A 13,931-nucleotide genomic window follows, 5' to 3' on the forward strand; every position below is an offset into this window, starting at 1 on the left:
GCTTCCGAGCCTTACTAAATCCGAACTGCACTCGCAATATATAGCGGTATTTAAATAGCGTGTGGGAACTGGAATATAAATATCCAGGGTAAGCCTTTAACGGGGAAGATTTGCATCCCCATTTGTCCTTGTTTTTTTACCCTGGATGGGCTTGCCCGAATGCAAATGCGAGGCAGAGCCCGGAGCTCTATTGTTGAGACATGTTACAATTCTCAGCTTCACTGTTTGCGTTGGAATATGCGGTGACTACTTCAGGCATGCGGGCGTCGTGTGCCGGGGCTCAGGGACAAGGAGCGGGGGACCCGTGTGCCCAGTGTGGCGATTGCCAGCACTTGTGTTAAATACTGGAAATTTAAGGAGGCAACTTCCAAAGATCTTTCCAGTGCTCTGTTCCCGTGTCTGTGGGGGGTTTGTGGGGTAGTGCTTGCTCTGAGCAGCTCCCAGCAGGAAAGCTGCGAGGGGTTAGGGTCCTGCCTTTGCAGGGTGCCTCCTCAGCTGAGGGGCCCCTGTTTTTTTTGCGTTTGACAGAAACAGGGCACAGAGATTGTTCTGAGCCTCTCTATTCACCCAGCACCCTGTTTGCTGGGGTGACTCTCCTCCCCTCTGTCTCTGAGCAAGATCATAGCTTATCTCTGCCAGAGAAGCAGTGTAATGTCTGCTCACAAGGCAGAGTATTTCTTCTTATCCTGCTCATCTCTGCAGGCGAAGCACCCGCGTAACCCGGTGTGTGAGCTCCGCAGAGCTGATAAGGGCTGCGTGAGCATGTCGCCTGCATCCCTGGTGGATACAGGACATGAGATGGATCCTGCCAGGTGCTGCCTTATTTCTTCATCTTCTGCACACTCCAGAATTCACTGTTTTATTTAAGACCGCTTGTTGTTTTAGTAGCAGAAGGGACATAATATCTGTCCACACGGCACAATTTATTGAGGGTTGGAAACACGCCAAGGAGTCTAAATTCAGATTCGACAAGAAGCGTGATTCCAGCCAGCAGGCTCGCTCTCTGCATACGCCAGGTTTAGCAGATATTTTATTCTCCCTCTGCTGCTGATTCCTCCCAAAGGGCAGCTCACTATAACCATAGCAGCAAAACAGCCTTTTTTTCTTTGTTTATGTTTGTTTTATCATCCTTCCTTCCTCTTTGTCCCTAAGCGTATCCATATGGTGGTGGGGTCTTGGGGGCTACTCAGGGAGTCCCTCTGCTGCTGTTGGCCATTGCCTGTTGTGTATGTGAAGTCAGATGCTCTGGCTGTCATTAGCAGCTGCTGTGGAAACAGGAACAGGACTTCAGCAGCAACAGCAGAAGAGACATTTTTTTCAGGAGCTAAAAACAGCTCATTCTCTCCAGACCTCTTTCCAATTTTGTGGAGGTAGATGAATCCCTGCTTAGAGTTAACAACTGCCTCCAAGTTGGGTGTCAAACCAGAAAGAGCTGTTTCTTGACTCTAGCCCAGCTCTTGCAAAACCCACCCAAAATGGTGGAAAACCACAGGTGATACTGGCAAGAGGTAGCAAGGTTTTGAAAATCTTGAGTTCAAATCCCGTGTGTCTTGTTTGCAGTATTCAGATGGAACCATGTACAAGTTTGGCCTTGAATCTGAGCCCTGACTGCTGCCTAAACCTAACCCTGTGCCAGCGCATCTTGGCTTCAGGCAGTCGCTGCTCAGCTATATGCTGTTGGAGGGCTGGGGAGCCGGGTGGCGTGCGGGCTCTGAGGAGAAGCCCCCTTGAGAGGAGGGTGTGTGGGCTTGGTGAACGGGCGTGTGCCCAGCTCCCAGCTGCTGCAGACACCATCTTGTGTCATGTCTTCATAAACGTGCCGAGTGCCACTTAGGGTTTTTCTTCCTTTACTTCTGTTATTAGAAAACTGTTACAGAGACTGTTTGTGTTAAAGATTAGAAACCTCATAATTTCCAGCCAAAGCATGTTCAGGTCTATCTCATATCCATGCTTTCCTCCCACCCCCATGTTTTGCCAGCCCTGGCTTTTAGTTTAAGCTGTTCTTTTTCTGTCTTGCCATAAGCTGCAGTCCCATGCCTCCTGTGCTTGTTGTGTGAATTGGGCTAAATGCTCTCTGGTTCCTTTGGTCCAGCTGCCTGCCAGCAGGAGTGGGGTTTTGTTGGTTTTTGCCCTGATGCATGCCTCCTCCAGCAACCCCTGCAGTGCCTGGGCAGACAGGTGACAAGCTCCTGTGAGCAGCAGTAGCAGGGGACGATGGTGTGGGATGCACAGTGGATATGCAGGTAGCCATGGTGACAGTGCCCAGGGACCTGGCACTGGGCATGGCCAGCTGCCTGCCTGCCTGTTTGCCTGTCTGCCTGCATCAGGGCTTCCCCTGGGCATGGAGGAGACACGCTGGGGACAGTGATGCCTCCCCACCTGCGGCTTGGCTGCCTCTGGAGCACCCTGAGCAAGGCATGATGCATGTGCATTGTATGGATGCACAGAGAAACCTTCCTGCTGGCTCCTCGTGGGAGGCACACTGTGTGTGGACACAGGCGTCTGCTGCTCTTCTGAAGCATCCTCTTTTGAGCTCAGCCTGCATGGGAAGGGGCATGGCTGGAAGAGGTGGGGAAAATGGACATGTGGGAAATCCGTGTGCTTGAACAGGCTTTTCCTAAAGAGAGGAATTTCATTCCCTCAGTAGCAAGACAGAGCTCTAAAATGGGGTGGACCTGAGAAAACAAGCAACTCCTTACATTAAGTTCATAAATGGGCTGAGAAGAATGTTATGAGCCTGGAAGTCTGTGTGATGACTTTCAGTGCATAGTGCTGTGATCAGACCAGGTCTGTGTCCCTCTGCAGCGAAAAGCTGGGTTGTGCGATGCTGGGAAAAAAAAACCCAGTTGCTAATGTGTGTCAGGCTGGGTACCCAGAGAGCATGTGCGTGTCCAAAACGTGAATGCTGGTGATGTTCTTGGTGCCGCAGGGTGCTCGGCCAACCCAGTTGCTGCAGGAGGCCTGAAGGCAGCAGCTGGGGACCTGGAGGATTGTGCCCAACTCCCCTGGTGCTGGGTGAGCTTTGGAGAGATGGGAGTCACTGGCTCCATGCAGCAGAGACCGCGGTTTGCTCCTGAACATATAGCCTGGACCTGGCTTTCCTTGCCTGCCCTCTGTGCTGCCTGGAAGTGACAAGATCAATATGGTAAAGAAAAGACAAATTAGTGCTGATGGACTGCAGCCCCAGAAACAGTTAAACACATTGATTTCTGCTGATGTTATTGTCCTGAGCCAACCCAGGCTTTGCAGAGTTTGGCCTTGTCTTCCTCCACAGTGATCCTGCAGAAGCATCCCCATCCCTGCCAGGATAAGTGCAGCCCTTGCTGGCTCATCCCAGAGCCCTGCTGCTGATGTTTGCTGGGATGTGTGTGACAGGGGGCTCAGGGATGGCCCTTTCTGTGCTCCCAGAGGTGGCTGAGTCAGAGTTTGCCTGTTCCTGCTGGTCATTTTGTTGCTTCATGTAAGGAACGGATCCGGACTCCCTGGTGCCTGGCTGCAGGCACTGTGTGGTGTAGCAATCACTTCGCTGTGAGCAGCGGTGCTATCCAGTTCCTGCTGCCCGAAGGCATATGGGTACCTCTGTCAGCGTGGCGTGGGGATGTCTCAAGACATGCACGGGAAGGAGTGGCTGAGGGATTTACCCTCCAGGACCCCCCTGTGCTGGGCTCGGTCAGTTGCTGCAGCCAGCAGGTTCTTCCACCTCTCTTGGTGACTCCAAAGTGGATCCAGTGCAGCCTGGGGCCATCCATGCCTGCCCCAGGGCCTCGGTGGGATGAGAGGCTTCGGTGCTGGCTGTGCTGTTGCCAGTGCCTTCAGCTCATGCCATCTTCTCCCTTTCACGGTGTGCAAAGAGCCGGCTGGGGAACATGAGAGCTACTGGCAGGAACGGAGAGGAGCTGGGGGTGCTCTGGGCTGGATACGGCCCCATGCGGCTGAGTCATCCAACCTTTCAGTCTCTCTGATGTCCATCCCCAATGCAGCTCAGGGCAGAAACGCAAGAGCTCATTAGAAACCTGAAGGCTGCAGCTATGCTGGGCTGCTCTGCTTGAGCTGTGGGGGGCACAGACATCTGGCCAGTGCTTCTAGGGGTTCAGCCAGCCCCTGTTGCTTTCCCAGGGTAACCTCCACTGTGCTGCAGTCCCCAAGGTGTAGCCAGGTGGTCCCTGGGCCACTGGGGATGCTCATGGTGCAGTCCGGGGCTGTAGGGGCTGAGTGTGCGCACCCCTCTGTCACTGCTGCTGGAGAAGTGACTTGTCACAGGTTGAGTGGTGGCTTCTCCCAGGGTCTGTGCTATTTAGCTCTTTTCATAGAACTCAGTGGGAGGGATCAGATCGCTTTGGATGTAGGGATGAGGCCTTGAGCCATTAGTGCTGTCAAATGGCCTTGAGAACGTGCAAGAGGAGCTGGAGTGAGGTCTGCAGTGTGCACTCTGCGTAACCTTGGTCTCTGGAAGGAAGACACTCTGGCTTTATCCAGCACTGAATCTGTCCCTGACATGTAAACATGGGTGGAAAACAGGCTTCCTGGATCTCTGATCCCAATATTCACCCTCACAGTTGCCATGTCTCTGATATCCCTGGGTGGGCTCTGCAGACCCTGGCAGGGGCAGGAGCCTGCCCGCTGCCCCTCACCTGCCCCTCACCTCCACCTCACTCTCCATCAGTCACAGTTGCTGCTGAGCCGAGCATGTGGGACTGGGTAAGTGCAGCAACGGGGCTTTTCACATGCTGGGCTCTGTGGCATCTAACCCAGCCCCCCAACAGCATCCCCAGAGCAGGCCTGGCAGCCCAGCACATGGCTGGCACCCGTGGGTGCCTGTGCAACCCTCATGCCTGCAGGAACCAGTGCTGTTAGCCACCCGGTCGCTGCAGCTGATGACCCCTTCCCAGGGATGAGGTGGATGTGCACTTGCACTGGGGGCTGGCAGGGCTGCAGCACACCACCTCTCCCATGCTGCCGGTGCGTGGATCAGCGAGCCTTGTCACCAGCCCGGTAAAACCACAGTGCCCAGGACAGAGGCACAGTCTGTGCTTCTGCCCCAGGCATGTTCAGTGCACTTCTTCTCCCTGTTTTCTGTTCCTCAGGTTAGGAGCACTTGGAGCAGGGCTGCCTTTCTAAGGAGGCTGCTAGTAATTTCTATGCTGAACTTTCTTTTTCTGGCCAGCTGAGCATTTTCTGGGAATTGGCTCTTCATTTCTGTGGGGATGTGTTTGCACTTCTTGCTTTATTCTGCAGGCTGATCCTCCCAGTTAAACCTCAGATGTATTGAGCCCTCCCTAATAAGTTTAACAAGCAGGCTGTAGATAAGCAGGCTGCGCCTCAGCTCCCCAGGCTGCTGGCTGTCCCTGCGGAGCAAAGCAGCACTTCTGGCTGTTGGAAGGAGGAGATCAGAGATTCCCCTGCAATGAGCAGCGCTGAGACTGACAGAAATATGCTACTGTCCCTGGAAGGTCTCCTTGGCTTTACTGATCTTTGGCTGAAGCTCACCTTCTGGGTGACAAAATAGTGTTCCCCTTACCCAGTGCAGCTGCTGAAGAAGCCTCATGGCAGTGAGTTAGTGCTGCAGACCTGTTAGCTATTGAGCAGTAAACGGCCACCTCTGAGAGCAGGCTGGGTCTTGTGGGAAGCTGCTGCTTAAGGCATGAAGTTGCACACTTCATTTCACTTCAGTAGCACCATAAAGGGGAGAAAATATTGTTAAAAATATTCCACACACTGAGTCAGAATTAATTCGGACACTGTTTTCCTTTCCCTTTGTATGTTGAGGCTGATGATATGCACAGCATGTTCTTCCTGCCAGGACACAATCTGATATTTCTGGGTGCCCACAACCTTCCTTAGAATCATAATGGAAAGATGAAAACCCTCAGCGTGCTGCATGCAATATTAAAGCACTAACGATGCAATCAGTCTCTCTTAGCCCCGGTGACAAAGGGAAGAATTACGCTGCCCTTCCTGGGCGCAATTCTGTTCTGCGGTGTGGGCTTTGGCTGCTGAGGAGGTGGCTGGGTACCCATGCCAGCCCCTCCTCTGCCCGTGCCTGCTGCTTATGCCTTCACAGGGGCAGTGCACCCCCCCAGCCCCCCATGCCCAGGGTGCAGGCAGGGTCGGCCCTGTGCTGGGGCACAGGCTTTCCATGTCTGCCCAAGCCACCGGGCTCTGGAGCAGCAGGTACCACCTGTGCTGGCTCCACCATGGAGTCTTGCTGCGAGGAGCTGGGGGCTGGTGGCCTGGCTAACCCATCCTGCAGCTGGCACGTCTGTGGGCAGCTGGGCTGCCCAATTCGGCCACCTTGGAGGAAGGTGCCTTCAGACCCTCCTTTCCTCTGTGCCAGCGGTTCATGCATTTGCCGGTGCTGTGCTGTGCGGACTTCTGAACACCCTGGTTTCGGTGGTCTCACAGCAGCCGCAGATGCAGTGTTGGGGCAGTTGGAGCCCCGCGGTCCCCCGTTCCATGATGGATGAGTCGAGCCAGGGCTGTGCAGAATTAGCTTGTGTTTCCTTTTGTAAACAGAATCGCAGCCCAGCAGTTTGTGCTCATTAAGCTCTATCTATCTGTATGGCCTCGCGCTCCCTCCCCTCTTGCTGTTTTGTTGTTGTGCCTGGTTGGGGATGTGATGGAGCCAGGCAAAATGTGGGCACCTCTCCCCTGTGCTGCTCTCCAGCTCCAGGACCGTGGTTACACACTAGGGAACTGCAGGTGCCCGGTGCTCCAGGTGAGTTTGATTCTATTAATTAGCTGTTAACAATGTAGCTCACTGCCCCAGCACCCCCTCCCCAGTGTTACCGGCGGGGATGGGGCTGCTCGCCGGAGCCGGGAGCGCAGCCGGGGTAGGTCAGGGCAGTGGGCTTGTCGTTCTGGCAGAAGCCCCTGGGAAATGTTAATTTTGTCTGGTGCAGATGGTACCAAGGAGGCATCCTCCCCCAGGCTTTTGTTTCTTAATTTTGGCTGATCAGTTATGATTTGGCTGTGCCTGCACTGAAAGGAGGAGGGTGGGGTTGTTTTTATTTTTTTCCTTTCGTTTTTGAGCCCAACTGTGTGAAATACCTTGAAGGGATGGGGAGAAGCAAGAAAATGTCATTGTAGACGGACTATTTCTGGACGCGTTCCTGTGCAGGCGAGGTGGCACTGGACAGGCGCTGATGTGGTACCCGGGAGTGGAGGGAGTCTGGTGGCCTCTGGGGAGTTGCGGTTGGATCCTTGCTGTATTTTCAACCTTTGCCTGGTTCAAATGCTGTTTGTCACTTGTATCTGGTGGCTGACATGGCCCTAGGGGGCTGCCGAACACATGGGGATGAGGAGCAGGGAGAGCTCTGCTTCCATCCCTGCTGGCCACAGGCATCTCTGGGTGCTGGCCCTGCTGGATGGGGCAAGGTGGGCTTTGTGTGTGGGGTGCCTCGCACCTCTCCAGGGTAGCAGGGAATGGAGGTAATTTCCCTATGGCTATGTTGAAGTCCTGTCCTCCTGGGCTCCGAAATCCTGGGGGAGGTACATGAGTCTCTCTTCGTGCTTTAGCAGAACTGCCATACCAATGAGGTGTGAGGACCTGCCAGAGGATTTCTGACCTGAAATGACCTCCCATTAAAGGGGAGCCTGGCCCTGCCTTGCGCATCCCCCCATCACCCTCCGCTTCCGTGTTGCCCTTGACAGTGGCAAGTTCACGTAAGGACTGAAGTGGCAGGATGAGATCAGTAATTGGTACTTACAGTGCTGCAACAGTAAACCTTTAAATGAAGAGCTGGCTGTTTTCCTGGGACTCTCCAAGTTGTTGCTGGTGGGATGCCAACTATAGATGGATGCTTCCCAGGGCTGCTGTTGCTTCCTGCCACTGCAGGTTTACGTGCAGGGCTGCGCTGGAGCTGCAGCAGCTGGGAATTGTTCTGATGCACTGCAGAGCTCGGCCATGCAGGGAAGCTCCCTGCTTTTATTTTCAGGCATGTAAATCGTGAGCAGCTCAGCAGAGCTGGGCAGAAATCAACCGGTATGAGTGTAAGAAAGACGTGACCTGGGGGAGGATGAAGTGAGAGGATAATGTCACACTGCTATCGATGCAGAGCTTTAACGCAGAGTGTGCAGGCCAGAAACAAACGTGCTTCAAGCAAATATCCGCTCCAATTATTTCATTGTACCTGAATTACGGCTTTCAAGCCTGCAGCATGTTTGGAATTTATTTTTTTTTTAAATAATGTCCTTAGGAGCTCTAAAATGCAAAGGATTTCCATCATTTCATCCCTTCAAGAAGAGATGGCTGTGGGCAGAAAAGTAGGAGTTGAAATAGCTGGATTTCAATCTAGGCTTTTTCCCTGGAGTTGAGTGATTTCTCCAACTCCCTATCTTCCCCCCTCTTCTTTCACACATTAGACAGAATCCAAATGTCTCTCATTTTAAAGCTTTTGGGTGCTTGGATGAGAGTCTGAATCCTGCAAGTGCCAAGCGCTGGGCTAGGAGCTGCCTTGAGTCCCCTGGGAGCTGTGTGAGCCAGGCACTGCCCGGCAGCGCCAAGTCAAGGAGATGTTCACTGTGCACCAGGTGTTATCGTAAAGCACTGGAGGAGGAGGTGAGTGTTCAAGTAGCTGAACCAGTAGGACCTTGGCAGGTGGAGGCTTTCCGCTGGCCTTTGAACTGCTGGGACTTTGGGAAGTGAGCTTTGGGTTCCTGCATCCTGTGAGCGTGGTGGATGATGTGCGACCGAGTGGTTCACCCCTTCCTGGCTGCGGTGCGAGGCGAGGCTTTGGTGCTGTGCCGGCAGCATCCATGCTGAGTGCCACCGTGGCCCTAGGGAGAGCGACCCCCCTGTGCCTGCTGAGGGGTACTTGGGGTTCCCACTCTTCACTTTGACTGGTGGATGCTGACCCCCTGTTGCAGCACAGCCCTGAGTGGATGCAGGTGGGTGCTGGTGGCTGGTTTGGGGAGGCAGAAGGTGAGAGGCTGGGGTCATCAGCCCCCTGGATGTGATGCTCAGCCCCTGAGCACCATGTGCAGCCCCCAGCAGCAGGCTGACCTCCCTGCTGGCTCTGCTGTGTCCTGGGATGCCCAAAGGCTGGCATAGGGATGACAGCCTGTTTCCTTGGGACTTTGCGATCAGTGGAAGCTGGTACCCAGCTAGAAGTCAGCATTTCCATTTAAATGAGATTTCTGAAGCCTGGCTGTTACAGGACCATGGGGTTTTTGCTGGTGGTCAGGCTGCAGATGTGCACTTCAGCATTACGGAGCTGCCAGGGAACCAGAGGAGAGAAAATGCAGCAGCTTTGTGGGGGCCGGGTGGGAGATGCCTCACTGAGCTCTGGGGTAGCTGGAGATCTGTTTGCCATGAGAGATGAGGTGATGGGATTTTTGCTTATTGAGGTTTAATGCCTTTAGTGGGATGTCCCCTAAAGTGCACTGGAGCATCAGTTGAAGGATCCCCTACCAGGGAGACAGCCTGGTGCAGTGAAAACAGCTCTGCTGTTTTGGGGATGGCTAGGAAAAAGCCACCCTGGGAGGCAGACCTCCATGTTGCCACCAGTGACCTCTGCACTGTGTCCCAGGGGCCAGCTAGGCTGGCAGGTTGCAGGGGGCAGCCTCACAGCACGGTACTTGTGGGCGATGCTGTGCCCAGGCTCAGCCCTGATGCCCACGCTGCCCCCAGCTCCTGCCATTAGGAGAAATAGGACATTTGCAGTGTAATGGTGTGAACACCCTGAGGCCACACACACACACAAAAAAACCCACAACCCAGAAAAAAGGAAATTACTTTTTTTCTGGTGTTTGTATGTGTGTGCATGCGCTTCTGTGCTCGAGGCAGCTGACCGGTAGGTGCTGGGGTCCCCCCGCCCCGGCGCTGTGCACGCCAGCAGGAAGCACCCGCTGTGCCCATCCTCCGCGCAGCTGGCCCCGTCACTGCGTCCCCCCATGGCTGGAGCTCCCCGGCAGCACTGAGCCACCACCATGTTCCAGAGAAAGCGCAGCGTCTCCTTCGGCGGCTATGGCTGGTGGGTGCCTTTCCTTTCTATCCCTCCCTCGCTACCGGGGGCATGGTGCCACACGAGGAGCTTTTCTTCCTTCTGTGGCTTCAAAGGAGGAAGGAACCTGACCCTGTGTCATGGTGCCCTTGTGGCAGAGCCTGTCCTGCTCTCCCTCACCAACAGGAGCGCGTGGGAGTCGGGAAGGACCTTCTTCCCCCTGTGCCTGTGGGGAAATCTGGCACAGTTGCAGTAGGCAGGTGCTGCTGTGCCCCAGCAAAGTCCCTCGTGAGCCTTGCAGGTGCCAAGTGGTGAGGGGACCTCCCCAGGGACTCATGGTGGGTCCCCATGGGCATGTCACCTCTAAGAGCATCCTGTGGCTCTCCCTCCACTTCTTTCTCTCGCTGCTGAGACCTCTGCCTGGGCAGCAATGCTTACAGCTGCCTTCAGTACCCTGCGGCATGTGCGGCAAGGTCCCACCCGGTCCATGGCAGGTTCTCCGCACCACTGGCACATCCCCGAGTCATCCCTGCTCCGTCTGTCCTCAGCAGTGCACTGCAGCTGCTGCCCGCAGCCTGGGGTTCAGCAGGATTGCGTGCTTCTCGTTTCCCTTCCCTCAGAGACGTGTTGATCTGTAGGGAAATAGTTTAAGAAAATGGCGCTGTTCTCCCTCTGCCCTCCTCCAGCTTCCCTCTCCGGTATTTTATGCCCATTCCAAGTCTGCTGTGTGATTGTGAGCAGGCTGTGGGAATTGATGGCCAAATTGGCAATTTGATAATGATTTGTGGCTGTTGGGCGCTGGGCAGTGGTGCTCTGCCTTCCCCCCATCCCCGGGCTGCAGCGGCTGTAGGGGCTGGGCAGCCGGGGTCTTTCAGGGGAGGGCTTGTGCCAGTGGGCTTGGAACTGCTTGAAACGTGCTGGGGGAAATGCTGAGTAACGGAGAGGGCTGTGGGAGGGCAGTGAGCTTGTCGAGGGTTTCAGCAAAGACTCTGGGAAACCGAAGCACACGCCTTACTGAAGTCAAGCGTTTTGTCTCAGATGGATTTTTTAGTTTTTTCTTTATGTACAAATGGGAAGGAAGCACTCCGATAAACTTCTGCACCAATAATTTCTGTGAAACGTGAACGCATTTTGTGGCAGAGAGAAACTGCAGCTCTTGGGCAGCTTTGTCCTGCAGCCACCATGGGAAGTGGTGGCTTTGGGACCCTGACCATGCTGGGCATGTCCCGGGAGCTGCTGCTGCCCACGGCTTCCCGCTGCGGTGGAGCGGAGCCGTTACCGCTGTGCAGGGGTGTGCGGGGCCATCTGGGCACTGCGCAGTTGTTTTCTCTCTGCGCTTTGGCAGTTACAGGGGAAAGGCAACTACGAGCCGGAGAGTCATGCCGGAAAATGTGGTCTGCTGGCTGTTGGGGCTGTGCCACCGCCGCCGGCCGGGCTGGGAGAAGCAGGGCACAGGTTTTCCTTGCATTAGTCAGCATCGGTGTCTGCCCGGTGAGATGGACAGTCTGGAGGGCACGGGGGGAGCCCTGTGTTCTGCAGGGGGAGCTTCTAAGTGGGGTTGGTGCACTGCTCCCTGGGGAAGGCTCCCCTTGCGGTTGTACGTTGGCTGGAGAGCACCGTGCTCAGCTGGGAAAACGCTTCTCCGGGTGTTTACAGGAAAGGAAGGGACCTGCCGCAGCCCCTCACCTGCCTCTGCATCTTCCCACGGCCGCCCGGGCCGGCGCTGGCACACCCTTCCTGTGGGGACCGTGTGGGGTGGCCGGGCACACCCAGGCACTGCTCTCTGTAGCTGCAGCTGCTGTTTCCAGCCCTCGCCTGGACTGTAAATAATTGTTCTTTTTTCATCTTTTTTTTGTTTGTTTTTCTGTCCACCGGCTGCATCTGCTGTCGGCGAGGTCCCAGGAGAAGCGTGCTTGGCATGGGGTGGCAGACGCGGTGCCGTTGCTATTGGATGTTGGGATGTGTGTGACAGGCGATGCAAAGCCCCGGTGTGTGCAGCCACGGGCGCTGCCACCCCAGCCCTGCCTGCGCCCCATCCCGGCTCGCCCTGGTGACCCATGCAGGTGCCAGCCTCGTCCCCTGTCCTCCTGGGCCGTTTGCACCCAGCTGGTGTCGGCGGCTCCTTCCCCCCCGAGTGCTGCTCTTGGTGGTGGTGGGGGGAGACACCCCCTTTGCTGGGGCTCAGGGAGCCCCAGGGTCGTGATGGGGCGTGCGGGGAGGAGGCTGGGCTGGGGTGGGGGGTGTTTCACTGCACCCCCTGGGGAAGGGGTGCAGGGCAGGGCCTGACACAGTGGTTCTCTTCACTTACTCATACTGCAGCTGTGGTTTCCCTAGCAGTTTTCTTTCTTGTGCGTTACTTTTATTTTTGTTTCTCTCTCCTCCCCCCTGCCCCTCTCTGTTTTTCCTTCCCACGGCTCTGAGCGAAGGTGCTGGGTGCAGCGCTCTGCTCCAGCACGCATTCTGCTCCAGCACGCGTCCTGCAGGAGCTGCCCCTGCCACCCACTGTCCCCGTGGCGCATTTGCATCTGTCACACGGTTTGGTGATGGCTGTTTACACCACCAAGCTTTAATGTTCAACTTGATTTAGTGATCAACAAGGTTTGTGGACAGGCTTGTTAAGTATTAAGTGACAATAGCAAGTGCCTGGGGTGTGTTTTTAGGAGCAGCGACGTGCCAGCTTGCCGGGAGCGGAGCATGGGAACTGACGTGTGGGGAGATGCCTGGAACGAAGCTCCCATGGCCCTGGGGTTTTGGTGAAATGCTGGTCCGAGAGAGCGACTCGGGGTAGGGTGATGGTGCCTGCAGGCAGGGTGGGCAGGGGGTGCCAGGTGGCTTTGCCTGTGGGAAGCGGGGACACCCCATGTGGGGTGCCTGCTGTGCCTGCCCGGCTCGGGCTGTGGCACTGTGCACCAGGGATCCAGCCCCGCCACGTCACCCATGGGCGCAGCCTCCTCGTGACAGAGAAATTCAGCCGTGGAGCGGAGGGAGGTAAAGCTGCGAGTAGAGGGGAAGCTGCATTTCTGCCGCCTTGCTGTGTCCTCTGTGATCGCGGTGCAAACCAAGTGGGGTTTAGGGTGGTTTGTTTTTTTTTGTTTTGAGTTAGGGTTTTGCTTTTTTTATTATTATTTTTAGAGATGTGGAATTAATACCATGTGGCAGAGCATTTGCAATGACTGCCAAAAGACATAATTTTACATTTTGAGACATTACTACAATTTGCATTAATTAAAATGATTTTAACCACAATGATTCTGTGGAGATAGGCACTTATTAATGGTGCCAAATAAATAAGTGAAGTAAGTGGGGCTCCTGGCCCTGTGTGAACTGGCTGGGGGTGATGGGGCTGCTCCGTGTTCCTGTGTCCAGGGCGCTCGGTGCGGGTGCTTGCAGCAGCTGCAGGTAGGTAAGGGGTAAGTGAAGAGGGTAGGTCAGTGACTGCTGCCCAGCTGGGCATCGTCCTGCAGGGATGAGCCTGAGCTCGCCCAGCAAGGCAGCAACCAGCCAGGTGTCAAAACTGCACTCTGCTGCATCCTTATTCCTTCCCTCTTGGACTGGGCAGGGTGGAGTTTGCGGGGTTCAGTGTGATCTTCCCAGCATGTCAGGGCCGTCATGGGTCTCTCGTCTTTAAATGCGTGTTCTGTGGGAGCAGTGCTTTGGAAAGAACTTGGCCTTGGGTAATGTCGTTTCTGCTGCCCAGATCACCTCTGGCATCTCCAGGGAGGAGGCAGCAGTTCTCCACCACTAGCCACTGGGAAATAGCTGGGGGGGATTTTGTTTTACTTGCCACCAGGCTTCACCCTGGGTTACGTTTTGGTTGATTTTCTTCTCTGGTCAAGTCTTTCTGTGGTGGTTGTCATGTCAGCCAGATTGATGGCACCTCTGAAGGAGATGCTGGGGCCAGGCTTGCCAGCAGGCTGCAGTAACACACTCCTCTGCTTTCTCCCCAGGATTGACAAGACGATGCTTGCCAGCCTGAAGATCAAGTGAGTA

The 13,931-nt window shown here is 55.2% G+C and overlaps 1 protein-coding gene across 12 annotated transcripts in view; it reads left to right on the top strand.

Moving 5' to 3' along the window:
* RAP1GAP2 (RAP1 GTPase activating protein 2) overlaps positions 1-13,931 on the top strand; it is an 83,424-nt gene that overhangs the window by 8,891 nt on the left and 60,602 nt on the right. For 4 of the 12 annotated variants that reach the window (XM_080397729.1, XM_080397720.1, XM_080397730.1 and 1 more), the window contains one exon: positions 13,889-13,924. In XM_080397729.1, coding sequence (XP_080253855.1) covers positions 13,889-13,924 — 36 coding nt within the window. The other 8 variants (XM_080397721.1, XM_080397723.1, XM_080397736.1 and 5 more) reach the window with 7 other exon arrangements.

Source organism: Falco punctatus (assembly GCF_963210335.1).
Source record: "Falco punctatus genome assembly, chromosome: 1".
Taxonomy (NCBI): Eukaryota; Metazoa; Chordata; class Aves; order Falconiformes; family Falconidae; genus Falco; species Falco punctatus.